Source organism: Protopterus annectens, chromosome 13.part0 (assembly GCF_019279795.1).
Source record: "Protopterus annectens isolate FY-2018-M chromosome 13.part0, PAN1.0, whole genome shotgun sequence".
Taxonomy (NCBI): Eukaryota; Metazoa; Chordata; order Ceratodontiformes; family Protopteridae; genus Protopterus; species Protopterus annectens.
In genome coordinates, this window is record NC_056747.1 from 6,912,676 (window position 1) to 6,928,422 (window position 15,747).

Here is a 15,747-nt window from a genome sequence, read left to right on the forward strand (position 1 = left end):
AGAGGACAGTGACTGGCCAGAATTCCGTACCAGGTCACATAAAGGCCCATACGGTGAGGAAGGAGGAGAAAGACAACAGCCTTTTTGCCATTTGGCCTGGGAGGTAGGTCCTTTATTTCTGGATCTACCTTGCTATTGTTTCCTGTAAACTTGTTCATTGGAAGTTCAATAAAATAACCTAGACTGAGATATGAAGGAAGGACTTGCTTGAGGGTAAAGCTGCCTGAAATAACTTGGAAAGAAGGGTTGAAAAATCCCTGGTAAGCCCTGGTTGTCTTCTTCTTTCATCAAACCATCTGAGAACTCCTACAGACCAAACAGTAAATCTTTATCTAAAGGGGCATTAAGAATTTCCAACCTAACAAACTCAAAGGAAATTCTGACATTGTAACCCTCCATAACATCTGAGTACAGAATCCATGGTAGCCATCCAGGAAATTGCAGCAGCTGCATCTTATGCACATTTCAATGTATGCTTACAAACTTGAGAAACAGACAATAGAAGTCCAGGGATATCTTGGTCTCTGAAGCAGGAGGGACAAACACTAACTTCTGCATATCTTGTATATAGGATAAGAGAAATCTAGACATATAGGCATGACAGTACACTGTTCTAAAGGTTAGGGTGTACAAAGCATAAATCCTCCAGCGAAACTATCACAGTGCACTGGAGTAGCAACTGTAACTAGATTATATGAAGCAGATTTGGGCAAACTAATCACTGATGGATCTGCTCTAGCTTAGGTAAAAATAGATCTACTTTACTTACCCGAACAGCCACATCACAGACTCCCACTTCGCCGAGACGACAGGACCGAAAAAACAGAAGACTGACATCTGGAGCACTGGATTTCCACTCAAGGTAAGTAATCACTTGGCCACCCCCCCCCAAAAAAAAACAACAAAACAAAATTAAACCCACCCATGTGGGGATCTTCACCCCCACACCCCCCTAACTAAATATACCAACTCCAAGATCGCACTACAGCGGGGGTAAGGGGCAAAGTTCAATAGGATGGCCAAGTAGTCACTTACCTCGAGTGGAAAGCCAGTGCTCCAGATGTCAGTTTTCTGGGTTTTCGGTCCTGTAGTGTCGGTGAAGTGGGAGTCAGTGATGTGGCTGTTCAGGTAACTTACGTAGAGCCGTAAAAGGATATCTATGAGATATGACCTCCCTATATAATCTGTCAGGCTTCCTAGGAAGAAAAGAGTATGTGTCAGGGGACATGCAAGCTGCCAAAAATAAAATCCTCCATTGCAGGTATAACTGGAGGAATAGGAGATGGCTGAGGCAGGAACTCTTGCAAGAAATCAATATTTCATCTAAGAGTCCAAAATACCAGGGTGTTCCCAGTGAAAGAAGTTAATCATTTTAGTGAAAGTATTCCAAAATGACAAGACTCCTACAAGGGAAGCCGAGGAGAGCTTTCTGAAAGGAAACCGAAGAGGCTGAATTCCAGTGTAAAGGCTGATCCTGTAGCAGACAATTAGTACCTGAAATAGGAGCCAGTTTCCATCATTTAACAGGAAGGGGAAAATATGTTCCAAGATACTGAAAACCTGAAAATAAACCCTTAGCAAAGTGTAGTCAAACCACAGCAGAAAGAAAGAGGGAAGAGTTATGCTTTGTATTACTTCTCCTTTTCTTAAAAGTCCCTTCCAGCAATTTGTTGCATGAACAGTTCTTACTACAGGTAAAACGTTCCAAAGCAGAATGTAATAGGGGAATGTCCCAGGTCCCTGCCGTGGTGCCAACAAGGGTGGTTCCTCCTGTCCTAGCAACTGTAACTGCACATCCAGAGAGGACTTGTCAGCCTCTTGGTTCTTAGTGGTTTCCCTAAGGTTCATAGGTTCATAGGTAGGTACTAGGCTATTGGCCCTAGGGCCTACATAAGCCTAGCCAAAGGTACCCTGGCTTTCGCCACCCAAGAAAATTATTTTCCTGTGCCACTGTCGAACAGAGCCACAGAAGTGATCCCCGGGGTGAATTTCCTATCTCCCATCCAATCATCAAGATTTTTCTTGAACAGTGCTAATGAGGAGCTTTGTTTGATATAGATAGGTAGTTTGTTCCAGAGTATGGGAAGTCTCTGGGACAGGAATCTATCCCTCCAGCATGTTCTGTTTATTGTGCTGACGAGGTTTAGGTCCCTAGAGCATGTAGCTCATAGGGATTGGGATTTCTTTAAGTGGAGCATGTCTAAAATCTCTGGGTTTGACATAGCTTTGTGTGTTAGGCAGAGATCGCCTCTGATTAGGCGATATGCAATGGAGTAAAGCTGCAGTTTTTTGAGACGGTCTGCATAGGGCATCTCTTTGAGGCTGGTAATCCTCTTTGTGAAGTATTTCTGTGGCCTTTCCAGTTGTTGTAGATGTCTTGTGAGGTACATACCAAAAGGGGCATTGTACTCTATAATGGGTCTAATGAGTGACGAGTAGAGGGGAACAATGACCTCTTTTTTCCTGGATGAGAAACCTTTTGTGATGAGGTGTGCCATATGGAAGGATTTCCTGACTACTGTGGCAATGTGATTATTTTTATTTTTATTTTATTTTACATTTGTTAACTGGGCTAGTCTAGCTGGATATATGTCCATTTTCAGTAGAGGCCCGGGGAGAAAAGCTCCACACATAAATCAATACAAAGAGACATATTAATAAAAAAATTAAGTACAGTAAGAATATACATTTAGTAATAAGAACAACAAATACCTAAGGCACACACAAAAAATATACTAGGTCAGTAGAAGCATCACAATTAAAATGCTAAAGATTAGCAATTAGTTTCAATAATCCGTAGTAAGGAGAAGAAGTAAGAATATGGAAAAGAGGGCAGGGGAGAGAAAAAGAGGAGTGAGTCAGAGCATAAGAGGAGAGCAACAGGGCAAGAAAAAGTAAGTATATGTGTAGCTAATAAGTACAGTATATAGTTAAAGTAGAGTAGGGGGGAATGAAGAATGTTAGTCAGGAGTCCTACAGGAACAACGCCAGTGATTTTGGAAGTACAGTTTGATTTTTTGTTTGAAGAGTGGTAAGGAGGAGATTGGAGTGATATCAGTGGGTAGCAGATTCCATGTCCTACCTACAGTATTAGTGAACAGAGAGTCACCAGCTAAGTTATGGGATTTTACAGATTTGGTCATGAGTTTAGAAGAAGATCGAAGGGAGGTAAGACTGTTATAAGGGATTAAAAGTTGAGAAAGTATAGGGGTGTTATCAGGTTGGTAAAGTATCTTGTGGGCAATACCAAGTTGTGAGATCATAAGACAGTTTTGTAGCTCTAGCTAGCCTAGGAGTTTTAGGTTATGACAGTGATGTGTTCTGAAAGGGTTACCGGTGGCAAAGCGGGCAATGCTATTGTAACAAGTTGCTAGTTTATTTAGGTTAGCCTTCTTAAAGTTAGTGAAAATAGGTGAGGCATAAAAGAGAGTAGATATCAGATGGGAGTGGGCGATAGTAGCTCTGGTAGAGGGTGTAAGAAATGGTTTAATACAGTATAACGATCCTATTTTTTTGTTAACTGTTTTGATGATGTTATTGATGTGTTGATCAAAAGTGAGATTGTTATCAATGGTTATTCCTAGCAGTTTAGTTGTCGAGTCAGGAGAGATGACAGTGGTGTCATTTGACAAGATGGTGAAGTTTAATGGGGAGGCTCGAGTGGTAGGAGTGAAGAGGAGAAGTTTAGTTTTTTTAGCATTGAGGAGGAGGTACCGTCTAGTAAACCAAGTTTCTACAGTGTTGAAGGTAGTTTGAGTTATGGAGAGTAGCTCTGAAGAGGTAGATGCTGAACAAATAATAGTGGAGTCGTCAGCGTATTGGATGCAGGTAGCTTGAGGGATTACGGTGTTAAGATCGTTTATGTAAAGGGAGAAGAGAAGTGGCCCAAGAATGGAGCCCTGCGGGACTCCAATAGAAACAGGCAATAAGGAAGAGATATGATTGTCCCAAAGAACGGCTTGATGTCTGTTGCTTAGATAAGAAGTAAACCATTTAATAGCCAGGTTATCAAATGACAGGGATTCAAGGATGTTAATAAGGGAAGAGTGGTTCACCATGTCAAAAGCTTTAGAGAGGTCAATGAATAGAGCAGAGGAGAAAAGATTGGAGTTACGATAGTTGTTGATGGTATCAACAAAGGAAAGGAGGGCAGTGGAGGTGCTATGGTGTGGTCTAAAGCCATGTTGGCAGTTAGCTATAATGTTGTGTAAAGAGAGATACTGTACAAGTTGCTGATGGATACATTTCTCCATGATTTTTCCTAGGGGTGACAGAAGAGCAATGGGTCTAAAGTTAGTGTAGTCAATAGAGCTACCACCTTTGTGTAGTGGGATGATATGAGAGACTTTCCATATATCTGGTATGGTTCCCTCTTGGATAGTCCTATTTATGAGTATAGATATATGGTATGCAATCTGTTTAGCAGCCTTTTGAAGAAAGAGAGAAGGGAGTTTGTCAGCAGAGGGGGTGCAGGGTTTCAGTTTAAGAATAAGCTTGTAGATAAAAGAGGTAGAGATGGGCTGAAGAGTGAAGTTGTGGGGGGAGTCAATTAGGTTATTTGGAGGGTAAAAGTTATTGGTGTTCAGTTGTCTAGCAAGAGATTGAATGGTTTCTATAAAAAAGGAATTAAAACCGTTTGCAGTATGGTTAGGGGTATCTGGGTCTGCGTTTAGAGGGGAGGGAGTTTTTGCTGTTCCAGGTGAAAGGAGTTTGTTGATAGAAGACCAGAATTGTTTAGGTTTATTGAAATGGGTTTCTTGAAGTTCATAGTAGTAGTTTTTTGTCAGAGATTATAGCTTTTTTTGTAAGATTTCTAAGTTGGCAAAAATGAAGAAAATCAGAGCTGATTCTATGGTATCTCCATTTGGCCCAAATTTTCAAAGGCGAGACTACTGTCCACCTGTGTCCCAAGGTCTCTTATCACACTTTTGGTGTTAAGTAGACTACCACCTATGTGGTAGTTCATGGGTACTGAGTTTTTACCAAAAGGAATGACAATGCACTTTTTGGCATTGAGCTTGAGGCCATGGCTTTGACACCAGGTATCTGTCTCAGCAAGGCCCTTTTGTAGGATGTCCACATCTTTTGGAGTTTTTATTATGGCTCCTAGTTTGCAGTCATCTGCGAACTTTGTTAGCTAAAGACCTTCTGTGTTGGCCTGTACTTCAGAGAAGTAGATACCAAATAGGAGAGGACCCAGGACTGAACCCTGTGGTACTCCCACTTGTCACTGGTCTGAAGCTGGATTTGGAGTCTGCTACTTTCACAGTGTGGGTTCTGTCAGTGAGCCAGTTGGCAACCCATCTTGTGACATAGGGATTTATACCTAGTTTAGTGAGTTTATCTATAATTCCAGAGTGGGGGATGGTATCAAAAGCCTTGGCGAGATCTAGATAGGCTGTGTGAACCACCTTACCCTCATCTACGGCTTTGGTGACTGCTTCAAAGAAGTCTATCAGGTTTAGGAGATATGATCTGCCTTTTACAAACTCGAACTGGGTAGGGACCTGAGTTTGGAGATTACCAATGTCATTGTTTATAAGTTCCATGATGATACGCTCCATAGCCTTGCAGACCAGGATCGTTAAGCTAATGGGGCAGTAGTTTCCGGGGTCTGTAGTGGTTCCCCCTTTGTGGAGTGGGATAACTGTTGCTGTGTGCCATTCAGTGGGCACATAGCCTGAGGTGAGGCTATGATTGAACATGGTACTTAGGTGGGGTGCCAGTTCGTTCTGTAGTTCATGTAGAACACAGCCTGGGATGTCGTCAGGTCCCATTGATGCTGTGTTCTTGGCTTTGGATAGTGTGTTTTTTTACCTTTGCAGCTGCGATTACAGGAACTTTGCATTCTTCTGGTATAGAGATGGGCCCTTTAGGGGATGACAGAGGGGTAAAGTTAGCACTGAACCTATCTGCCAGGATGTTGTCAATATCCGTTGGTTCTGTATATTTAGTGCCATTGTGCTGTAACTCAGAGCAGATCTGAGTGTTGCCATTGACATTCTTGACATAGGTATAGAATGCTTTGTGGTTGTCTTTAGCATCAATGGCAATTTTGTTTTCATAACTAGCTTTGGAGGATTTTATGAGGGATCTCAGCTTCTTACTGAAGCTGACCAGGGAGTTTCTCCAGTCATGGGATTTTACTCTTTTGTGCAACAGTTTCTTTCTTCTGTTGTAGAGTTTGTTTATGGCAGGGGACCACCAGATTGGCTTCCTTTTTTTGGAGGATAGCATCTTGGTTCTGTTAGGGATTGCACAATCCATGCACTCATGTAAGTGCTTATAAAGTGTATTTGTGTAGGATTCAGCAGTCATACCTCTATTGTCCATCAGCATGGGTGTTGTGAAGTTTGCCACTTCTGTCTTAAGAAGCATGAAGTTGGCTTTGGAGAAATTTTTTACTGTGGTTTCCCTAATGGGGGGTGGAGGAGGGATGTGGATGTCTAGGGTGATTAGCTTATGGTCGGATCTGACCAACGAGGAATTGCCCTCTGGTGTGGAGCACCAGTTGCCCATGTTGGTAATAACCAGGTCTAGGATATTGCTGCCCCTGGTGGGGGTGTGGATAAGTTGATCCATGGCATTGGAATTTATGAATTCCAGAAAACGTTGAGCACAAGGGTTGGTACATGAGTAGTTTTCCCAGTTAATGTTAGGGTAGTTGAAATCGCCCATTATTAGGGTGTTAGGTTGTAACCTAATATTTTCCAGTGTATGTGTGAAATGAGGAGTGGGAATCCTGGGGCATGGTGGGGGATCTGTAGCAAGCTACAATTTGGATTGCGGTCTTGCCCAGAGTTAGTTGCACTTGGATAATCTCGGATGCATTATGCTGAGCAACTAGCCTGGAGGTGTGGATATCCTTAATGAATATGGACACGCCTCCGCCTTTAGTGTTTCAGTCCAGGTTAGCTGGCCGAAAGGTGTGGTATGAATTATAGTCTGGTAATGCAGGGGTACTCTCTGGAGCCTTGAACCAGGTCTCTGTCACTGCACAGATGTTGATGTTCTCCATTTTAAGGAGTGCCTCGAGAAAGTGCATTTTGAGGTTTAGACTTCTAGCATTGAGTAGCAATACCCTCAGATTCTTCTTGCCTGTACCTGTTAGGGTGGTGAATTTGTCATTTGAACCTTGCCTAAAAAAGGCACTATAGGGGTGGCTAGAGCCTTAGCCAGTATCCGGAATCCCAGGGGCGACAGGTGCAGGCCATCTCTGGCAAAGCATCGTGGCTTGTCGATCATGTCGCCCCAGGCAGACAGATACTGGATCCCCTTAGAATGACACCAGAAGCTTAGCCAATTGTTGAAGTCAATCATTTTGTCCTTGTACTGCGGTACAAGGACAAAAGAGTAAGAGCAGCACTAAAGGGACAGAGAGGAATATAAATGGTCTGATGAACAACTCATGGACACAGTGGAGTCACTCATCAGCAACTGAGGTACACAAGCTGGGCTGAAAAGGAAAAACTTCCTTATTAAGACGTCTTTTCTAGTCGACCAGAGAAGGAAGGAAATGATTTAAGTGTCCATGTTCGTAGTAAACCAGACAACGAAGCCCTAACATGGGCAGGACTAAGAAAAAATTACTAAACACTGCAAGAGCAAATCCACTGAATTCTTAACAAAACAGCAGAAATATCACCCAGCGCTTTGGGAAGGGCAACTAAGTAAACTCTAGCCCAAAACAGTGGACTGTAATGACAACGAAGAAAGGCAGCCCCAGGAAAAAAAGAAGTCCTCCATACAGAGAAACTGTATTGGCTCCAAAGAACTGACTAGCACTGTTGCATGTAGTAAGCCTGAGCCAAGAAAAGAAAGATAAAATGTAAATATAAGTAAATAAACAAATGCAGTCCCCAACAGATATTCAGACCAGCCTGGAAAGTAGGCTGATGGTGGGCCTTCAAAGTACTGAAATATACTGTACAATTTCGTGACAAGAAAATGTTAAAGTTTGGCACCTTAGATGCCCTTTATATGCTACATGCTGACACAAGCAGCAACTTACAGTGCATGAGGCATGCCCAAAAACCTTTTGGAGGTGGGCCTATGTGGGAACGATCCTTGACAGGACGCCCCATGTACCTTAGGTTGCTGCAGCACTGATCTCTAACAAAGAAGATGTACAAGACCCCACACAGAATAAGTTAAACATCTTTTTCTTTTATTTAAGTGACTCAGAATAATCAGTCAATCAGTTCAGCAGTAAATTTAAGCAGAGCAAGGTTAAATTTGAAGCCAAAAATTGTAATTGTATGCCTAAATTGTAGCAGGGAGGTAACTAACATATCTGCAATGCATGCAGTGCAATAGTGTCTTGCACAGTGAAGTTAAAATACATGCAGCACTTGTCAAATGCCCCTGAATTTCAGGGCTATCTTAGATTTTAGGTCAAAATGTTGTTCTTAAAAGTGGTGATTGTTTATAAAAAGATTATGGACTGCAGTCAACAAATAATGCTAGCCATTAAAGCTACAGATATTTATTTCTGAAAATGATTGTTAATTCAACTGTTCTTATTATGTCACCTTTTAAAGCTATCATTTACAGAAATATCCCTGATTTGAAACCTTTATCCTTGATTCTCATAGTAAGAAGTTGAAGGCTTTTGTGAAATGCAGCGTTTTTCCCTCACAAAGTGAAATGCATGTGGCAACCCACCTCATTAATTATTCAAAAGCCCCTCCTCTTTCTCCTTTATTAGTATCTAGTCTATGAATATTAATATAGGGATTAAACATGTGGTAGGAACCCATTTTAGTGTCGGACTAGAGGAAGTTAGGAATCTGTATTTAATGTTGCATTTATACTGCATTGGTAGGTGGATTCCAAAGTAAAAATACTAGCAGGACTTTGTATCCTTGAGAGCAGCAATCTGAAACAGGATCAGAAGAATCATGAAGCTGGAGGTGAGAGATGTTAGCTCACATAGTGTTTCATCTAGGGACCTGTGATAAATTTCAGCTATCGCTATTTAGGTTAATAATTCTGATCTGCTCCTTATAAAATAAGTGGTACTCTGAGTAAAAGGTGTGTTTTATAAACAAAAAATAATGACTTATTTTACTTCAGGAAATGCATGTTATGTCACATACTTTTTGTTTGTCAACTTTCTAAATTGGTTTTATTAATATCTAAAAAGTGTCCCTGATGATTGTCTTGAATATTTTTGTGTTTATCCCTGTTTCTGGTGCTGAGAGGTTGAAAACTATGTGACCAGGTGTTTTTTTAGGTTAGTAATGTTTGTGATTTTAGTCCAATATTCTGTGCGCAGCATCAGACATTACTCCTCAATCAGCAGTTAGTGCTGGAGGCTGAATTAGGTTTAGAACCATAATGTTGACATTAAGACAGACTGAAAACACACACACACACACACACACACACACACACACACACACACACACACACACACACACACACACACACACACACACACACACACACACACACACTCACTCTGCAGGTGTTAGATGGTAGATGTTTGTATTTGTAGCCTTGTATTCTGTACAAAGTTTGTATTTCTGAGCACAGTAAAGTCAGCACTGAGCACAGTAAAGTCAGCACTGAGGACTGAAACAGGATCAGAAACATTCATCTGTAAGGGGTGCTTTAGACCAGCGCAGTAGCTTAGGGGCTAAGCTCTAACATTCATCTGTAAGGGGTGCTTTAGACCAGCGCAGTAGCTTAGGGGCTAAGCTCTAACATTCATCTGTAAGGGGTGCTTTAGACCAGAGCAGTAGCTTAGGGGCTAAGCTCTAACATTCATCTGTAAGGGGTGCTTTAGACCAGCGCAGTAGCTTAGAGGCTAAGCTGTAACATTCATCTGTAAGGGGTGCTTTAGACCAGCGCAGTAGCTTAGGGGCTAAGCTCTAGCATTCATCTGTAAGGGATGCTTTAGACCAGTGCAGTAGCTTAGGGGTGAAGCTCCAGCATTCATCTGTAAGGGGTGCTTTAGACCAGTGCAGTAGCTTAGGGGCTAAGCTCTAACATTCATTTGTAAGGGGTGCTTTAGGCCAGCACAGTAGCTTAGGGGCTAAGCTCTCTGTCTTACAGATCTAGAGTCTGGTGTTCATTCCTGACCTCTGGTCACTGTGTACAGTTTAAATGCTTTCCTGGCATCCTCATGGGCTTTTCAGGGTGTTCTCTGTTCCTCCCCAAAAACATGCTGGTTGATTGGTTTATTAAATTTTCATGAGTGTTATTTAGGTTTGCAGATGGAGTCGCAGTTGAAAAGTGTTACCATGTTAATAAATGGAAAACTAAGATGCAGTGCACACTCAGCCCTGCTGTAAGGGAGTGGTTGCTTTTGTGGGTAGGTATTGCTTGCGTTTCTAGCATTATACTGTACATAAGATGGAAGAGTAAGGTTATGACCAGAGACTAATGAAAATGGAGCTTTGTTTACTACAGATTAGAATATATGGGGGTTGGAGACATGATGTAAAGTCCTGGAAATGTAAAAGGGTTTTTATGAGCAGGAAGGACAGAGGGATAACAAGGGAATACAAGCAGCAGATAGAATGGATTAACTGCTCCCTGCATTTCTAAAAAGAATAACTTCATGGATGGTGTTGAGGACCCTTACAGTGGAATGCTAGAGGTGATGCTGGGGTTGGAGGGATTCGGGGAATCTGTCAAGAGGGCATAGGACAGGTGAAGAAAGAGTGACGGGAAGAATAGTAAGGAAAGGGAGGAAGAGTACTGTATGAGCCGAAAGAGCAGACTAGCTAAGCTTATATTCTTCTCTGGTTGTCAAGCAAATGCGGTGCTTTTATGTGCATGAGCAGGTTGCAACGCTAAACACACCAGTCTGTGGTGTTTGGTGATACATACACTTCAAGAGCTGCAGTGAAGGAATGTAGAACGCATGGAGCTGAAGGAGACTGGTACCTGTTTTGAGGAGATATCATTTAATATTGTGTTTACAAACTCTGGAGAAAAACACAAGTTGTAGTGTTGGGAGACAGAAACAGGGACTGACTTTGTATAAGAAATTCTTAATGTTGAAAGATCCTGCAGAACTGTGTGTGGGTGTGTTCTTGCTTATGCGTATACTTGTGGTTGTATGTGCAGAGGTTTAGCCAGGTGTATGCCGTGCAGTGATGTTCTCTACAATTTATATTAAAACAATCTGTAATGTAGTTACATATTCTATTAAATGGCCTTCTTTTCCACACAGTGTAGTTGATTAAATGAGCCATTTTGCTAAAGCCCCCACCATTAGCATGTAGTTTCTGCAGTACTGAAAGGTATACTGTCTAGGGGAGGGGACCTGCACATTGGTGGGGTGTATAGGTGGCTACATTCTGGAAGTTGTACAGTCCCAAAATATCCTAGGTACTCCTGGGTCTGCTTCTGTAGCCTGTCTTCTGTGCCTGTGCTTGTGTGCAGCTGTTTCTATTTCTAATGAATAAAATGTAATGCTTGTCAAGTGACCACATCTCATTTTGCGGGTGTGCGTGTGTGTGTATGAGAGCAATTTAAAGTGTAAAATTTGAAGCAGACAAGGTCTATACCTTGTCTTAGATATGTCCATGTGAGAATGTTTGTTTTTCATTGTGTGTTGATATGCAAATGTATTAACTGAAAATATGGTGTCCATCAGTTAATAGTCATCACAACTTGGTTTGTGCTTGTTAATGTCTTTCATTGTGTGTGTGTTGTGTTAATTTCTGTAATGCATACATCTTATCAACAATCAGGGATCATATCCTATCTTTGTACGTTTATCTGAATGTAATTATTAGACTGCTTAAGAGATATCAGGTGTTTGTCAGTCTGAACATTAGAGTTTGTGGATACAGTCTTGTAAGTAAGGGAAGACCAAGAAAATAATTAAACATTCCCCTATTCTGCCAGCAAATCTCATGAAACCATTTGTTGAAATAACACTGAAAAATGCAGCTACAATCTCATCAGATAGTTTGAAAAAAATAGCAGTATTAGAAAAATGCAGCAAGGCAGGCTGTCATTAAACTGTTTCTGAAAATTACACTAAAAATTCAGACATAACAGTATCCAGGCTGCTGGCACTGGCTTACAGCTGTCTGGTGCTATGCATTTTATGATGTAACTGCTAAAGGACACTTTTTTTGTAGATTAATGTGCACTTCAAAAGTGCTTGTGGAAAGCAGGGGAGGAGGGTGTGTGCGCAAAGTGGTGAAGTTTGGTGACAGGGATGATGGAAATTGTCTTTAAAACCATATTGGTTGGTAGAAATCTAAAGAATGTACTGTAAATCTAAAGAAATTTACTGTGACCAACCTCCCATCACAGTTTTTTTGATGAATTGTCATTGATTCAGCACCTGAGTTTCACCTTGTTGTGCCAGTCAGGATGCAGCTTTCTTATTTCCTATATACAATGGACTTTAAATCTAAACTGGTGCTAATAGTTTACTTAATAGGCGGATGAAGTTTGAATCCCACTGCTGCCATTAAATATTCCATTATAGAATACAATGTCCCATTTGGTATGTACCTCTCAAGACATCTGCAACAACTGGAAAGGCCACAGAAATACCTCACTAAAAGAATCACAGGCCTAAACAGATGCCCTATGCTGACCATTTAAAAAAACTCCAGCTATACTCTGTAGCATATCGTCTACTCAGAGGCAATGTCTGCTTAACATACAAGGCCATGTCAAACCCAGAGCTGTTGAGACATGCTACACTTAAAGAAATCCCAATCCCTCAGAGACACATGCTCCAGGGATCTAAACCTTGTCATCACAATGAATAAAACATGCTGGAGGGATAGGTTCCTGACCCAGAGACTCCCCAGACTCTGGAATAGACTGCCCATACATGTCAAGCAGAGCGCCTCTTTGGCCCTCTTCAAAAGGAACTTTGATGATTGGATGGGAGATAGGAAATTCACCCCAGGGACCATGTCAGTCGCCCTGCTAGACAGGGGTCCAGGGAAGTAAATACTGTGGGAAGAAATAGCCAGGGAATTGTTATGGCTAGGCTTGTATAGGCCCTAGGGCCGATAGCCTAGTACCAACCTATGTCAGGTATAGAGGTTGTGGAGTCCAAATCCCCACCACTGTCAACAAATCTGTATGGAGAGCAAGCATGCATTGTACATCCCCACCACTGTCAACAAATCTGTATGGAGAGCAAGCATGCATTGTACATCAGGAAAGGAACAAAACCACAAATTAGTAAAGTAAAAAAAAAAAAAATCCATATCTACACGGAGTCAAACAATGAAGGTAAAAATATTTTTCTTTAAAAAATTAATGCTCATTTTTGGACTGTCTAACCCATCTTGAGACTGGAAGGTGAATGGCATTAAAGGTTACTGCAAATGAACAGTACTGGATTAGGTTGTGACACCTGTCCCATCAAGGTAAGCTTCAAAGTTGTCAGCTGCAGAAGGGGATAATTTAGTATCTTTATCTTTTTGTTTGTTTACTGTGGTTGTGCACTGATCACAATGGACCAACTTCAGGAAAAACCCAGATGGAATAGCTTCATAGTAAAACAGGTAGTTGAGAATAATACAAAAATAATTTCATGCACTGCAGTCTTCAGTACAGTGCCTTCCAGTGCAGACTTGTCATTAGTAACCTAGACTACGCACTGCAGTCTTCAGTACAGTGCCTTCCAGTGCAAACGTGTCATTAGTAACCTAGACTATGCACTGCAGTCTTCAGTACAGTGCCTTACAGTGCAAACTTGTCATTAGTAACCTAGACTATGCACTGCAGTCTTCAGTACAGTGCCTTACAGTGCAAACGTGTCATTAGTAACCTAGACTATGCACTGCAGTCTTCAGTACAGCGCCTTCCAGTGCAAACGTGTCATTAGTAACCTAGACTATGCACTGCAGTCTTCAGTACAGCGCCTTCCAGTGCAAACTTGTCATTAGTAACCTAGACTATGCACTGCAGTCTACAGTACAGTGCCTTCCAGTGCAAACTTGTCATTAGTAACCTAGACTATGCACTGCAGTCTTCAGTACAGTGCCTTACAGTGCAAACTTGTCATTAGTAACCTAGACTATGCACTGCAGTCTTCAGTACAGTGCCTTACAGTGCAAACTTGTCATTAGTAACCTAGACTATGCACTGCAGTCTTCAGTACAGTGCCTTACAGTGCAAACTTGTCATTAGTAACATACATAGACTGTGCATTGCAGTCTTCAGTACAGTGCTTTCCAGTGCAAACATGTCATTAGTAACATAGACTGTGCACTGCAGTCTTCAGTACAGTGCCTTTGAGTGCAAACTTGTCGTTAGTAACATAGACTGTGCACTGCAGTCTTCAGTACAGTGCCTTCCAGTGCAAACTTGTCATTAGTAACCTAGACTGTGCACTGCAGTCTTCAGTACAGTGCCTTCTAGTACAAACTTGTCATTAGTAACCTAGACTGTGCACTGCAGTCTTCAGTACAGTGCCTTCCAGTGCAAACTTGTCATTAGTAACATAAACTTGAGCAAGCTGTTTTTATATACACAGTGTCTTATTGCTTTTTTAATTTATACAGGACTTTTGACTTTATAATACCATGACAGGAATGGAACCCATTCCTTAGTCAGGTGATAATAAAAGTTCATGAAATTAGTGATGTATCAGTCTTTGATATTAGCCAAGAGTGCTCTTCGCAGCACCCTCATTATGCTTAGAATTGCTTCCTTCTGCGATTCATACAGTTACATTTATCGGTAGCATATCTAAATACAGCCGTAGATTATTTTTTATTAAATCCATTTCTCCTACTACTTTTGGAATTGTCTGGGCATCTTTTTTTCAGATTACTCTTGTTTCTGTCTTCAAATCCTGATATTTTATGTTTTTTTGCGAGACATTGTAATCTCTACTTGTAGCAATTTCAGTGATCAGTGCTACTTTAGTCTTTTTTTCATGGACTACTTACTACATCTGGTTTTCAGAAGTTTGTTTTTGAATTGTTGGTAGTGATGATCCCATGTGATATACACTTCATCATTCTATAATGCTTTGTGGTTCATGTTTCCACTGCTTCTCCGCTACGTCTATATTGTAATGTTTGCACAATCTCCAGTGCAACAGTCTTGGTGCGTTATTGTGCCTTCAGTACACAGGCCCTCTGCCATGAGTGTATCACACCCAGCAACAAGATGTGGCACTGTTTCCAGGTTTATGCCATGAGTGTATCACACCCAGCAAGAAGATGTGGCACTGTTTCCAGGTTTATGCCATGAGTGTATCACATCCAGCAAGAAGATGTGGCACTGTTTCCAGGTTTTTTTTTTTTTTTTTTCAGAACCTACATTTGTCTGTCTCGCCCACATGTCCAATGGACTTTGTAAAGCAGCATGTACATAGTCCACTGTCCTGTTCTGCCATCATTAACCTTTCTTTTGATATCCACTTACATCTCCTTGGGCATTCCTGGGTGAAATCCTGATCAACGTGAGATTGTGCCAGGAGGTCTCTATACTTGCCACTATAATTATGTCTTTTCTATATTTCTTGCCTTCTCATCTGATCCTTCTTGTATTGTTTCTTTTGTTTTTTGGCACATTCACTTGCTGTCTGTTTTTTTTGTCTACTTCTGGTTTGATTTCAATTCCCACTTTTCAATGGAATGCTTCTACTGAACTAAGTAGAGAGGATATCTTAGACTTCCTCTCCTCATGTTTTAAAAACATTTACTACGTTTGCATCTGATGAGGTCAGAAGATATGTATGCATTCTCAGAACTGCAGATCTGTACATGTAATCAGTTTCAAGGAGACCCATACCTCTTT

The 15,747-nt window shown here is 41.3% G+C and overlaps 1 protein-coding gene across 1 annotated transcript in view; it reads left to right on the forward strand.

Annotated features, from left to right (window-relative positions):
• LOC122788396 (zinc finger protein 850-like) overlaps positions 1 to 15,747 on the forward strand; it is a 1,059,174-nt gene that overhangs the window by 828,582 nt on the left and 214,845 nt on the right. Inside the window, exon 8 of the mRNA XM_044055467.1 lies at positions 8,888 to 8,912. Within this exon, the coding sequence (XP_043911402.1) occupies positions 8,888 to 8,912 (25 nt within the window). The remainder of the gene's footprint in view (positions 1 to 8,887; positions 8,913 to 15,747) is intronic.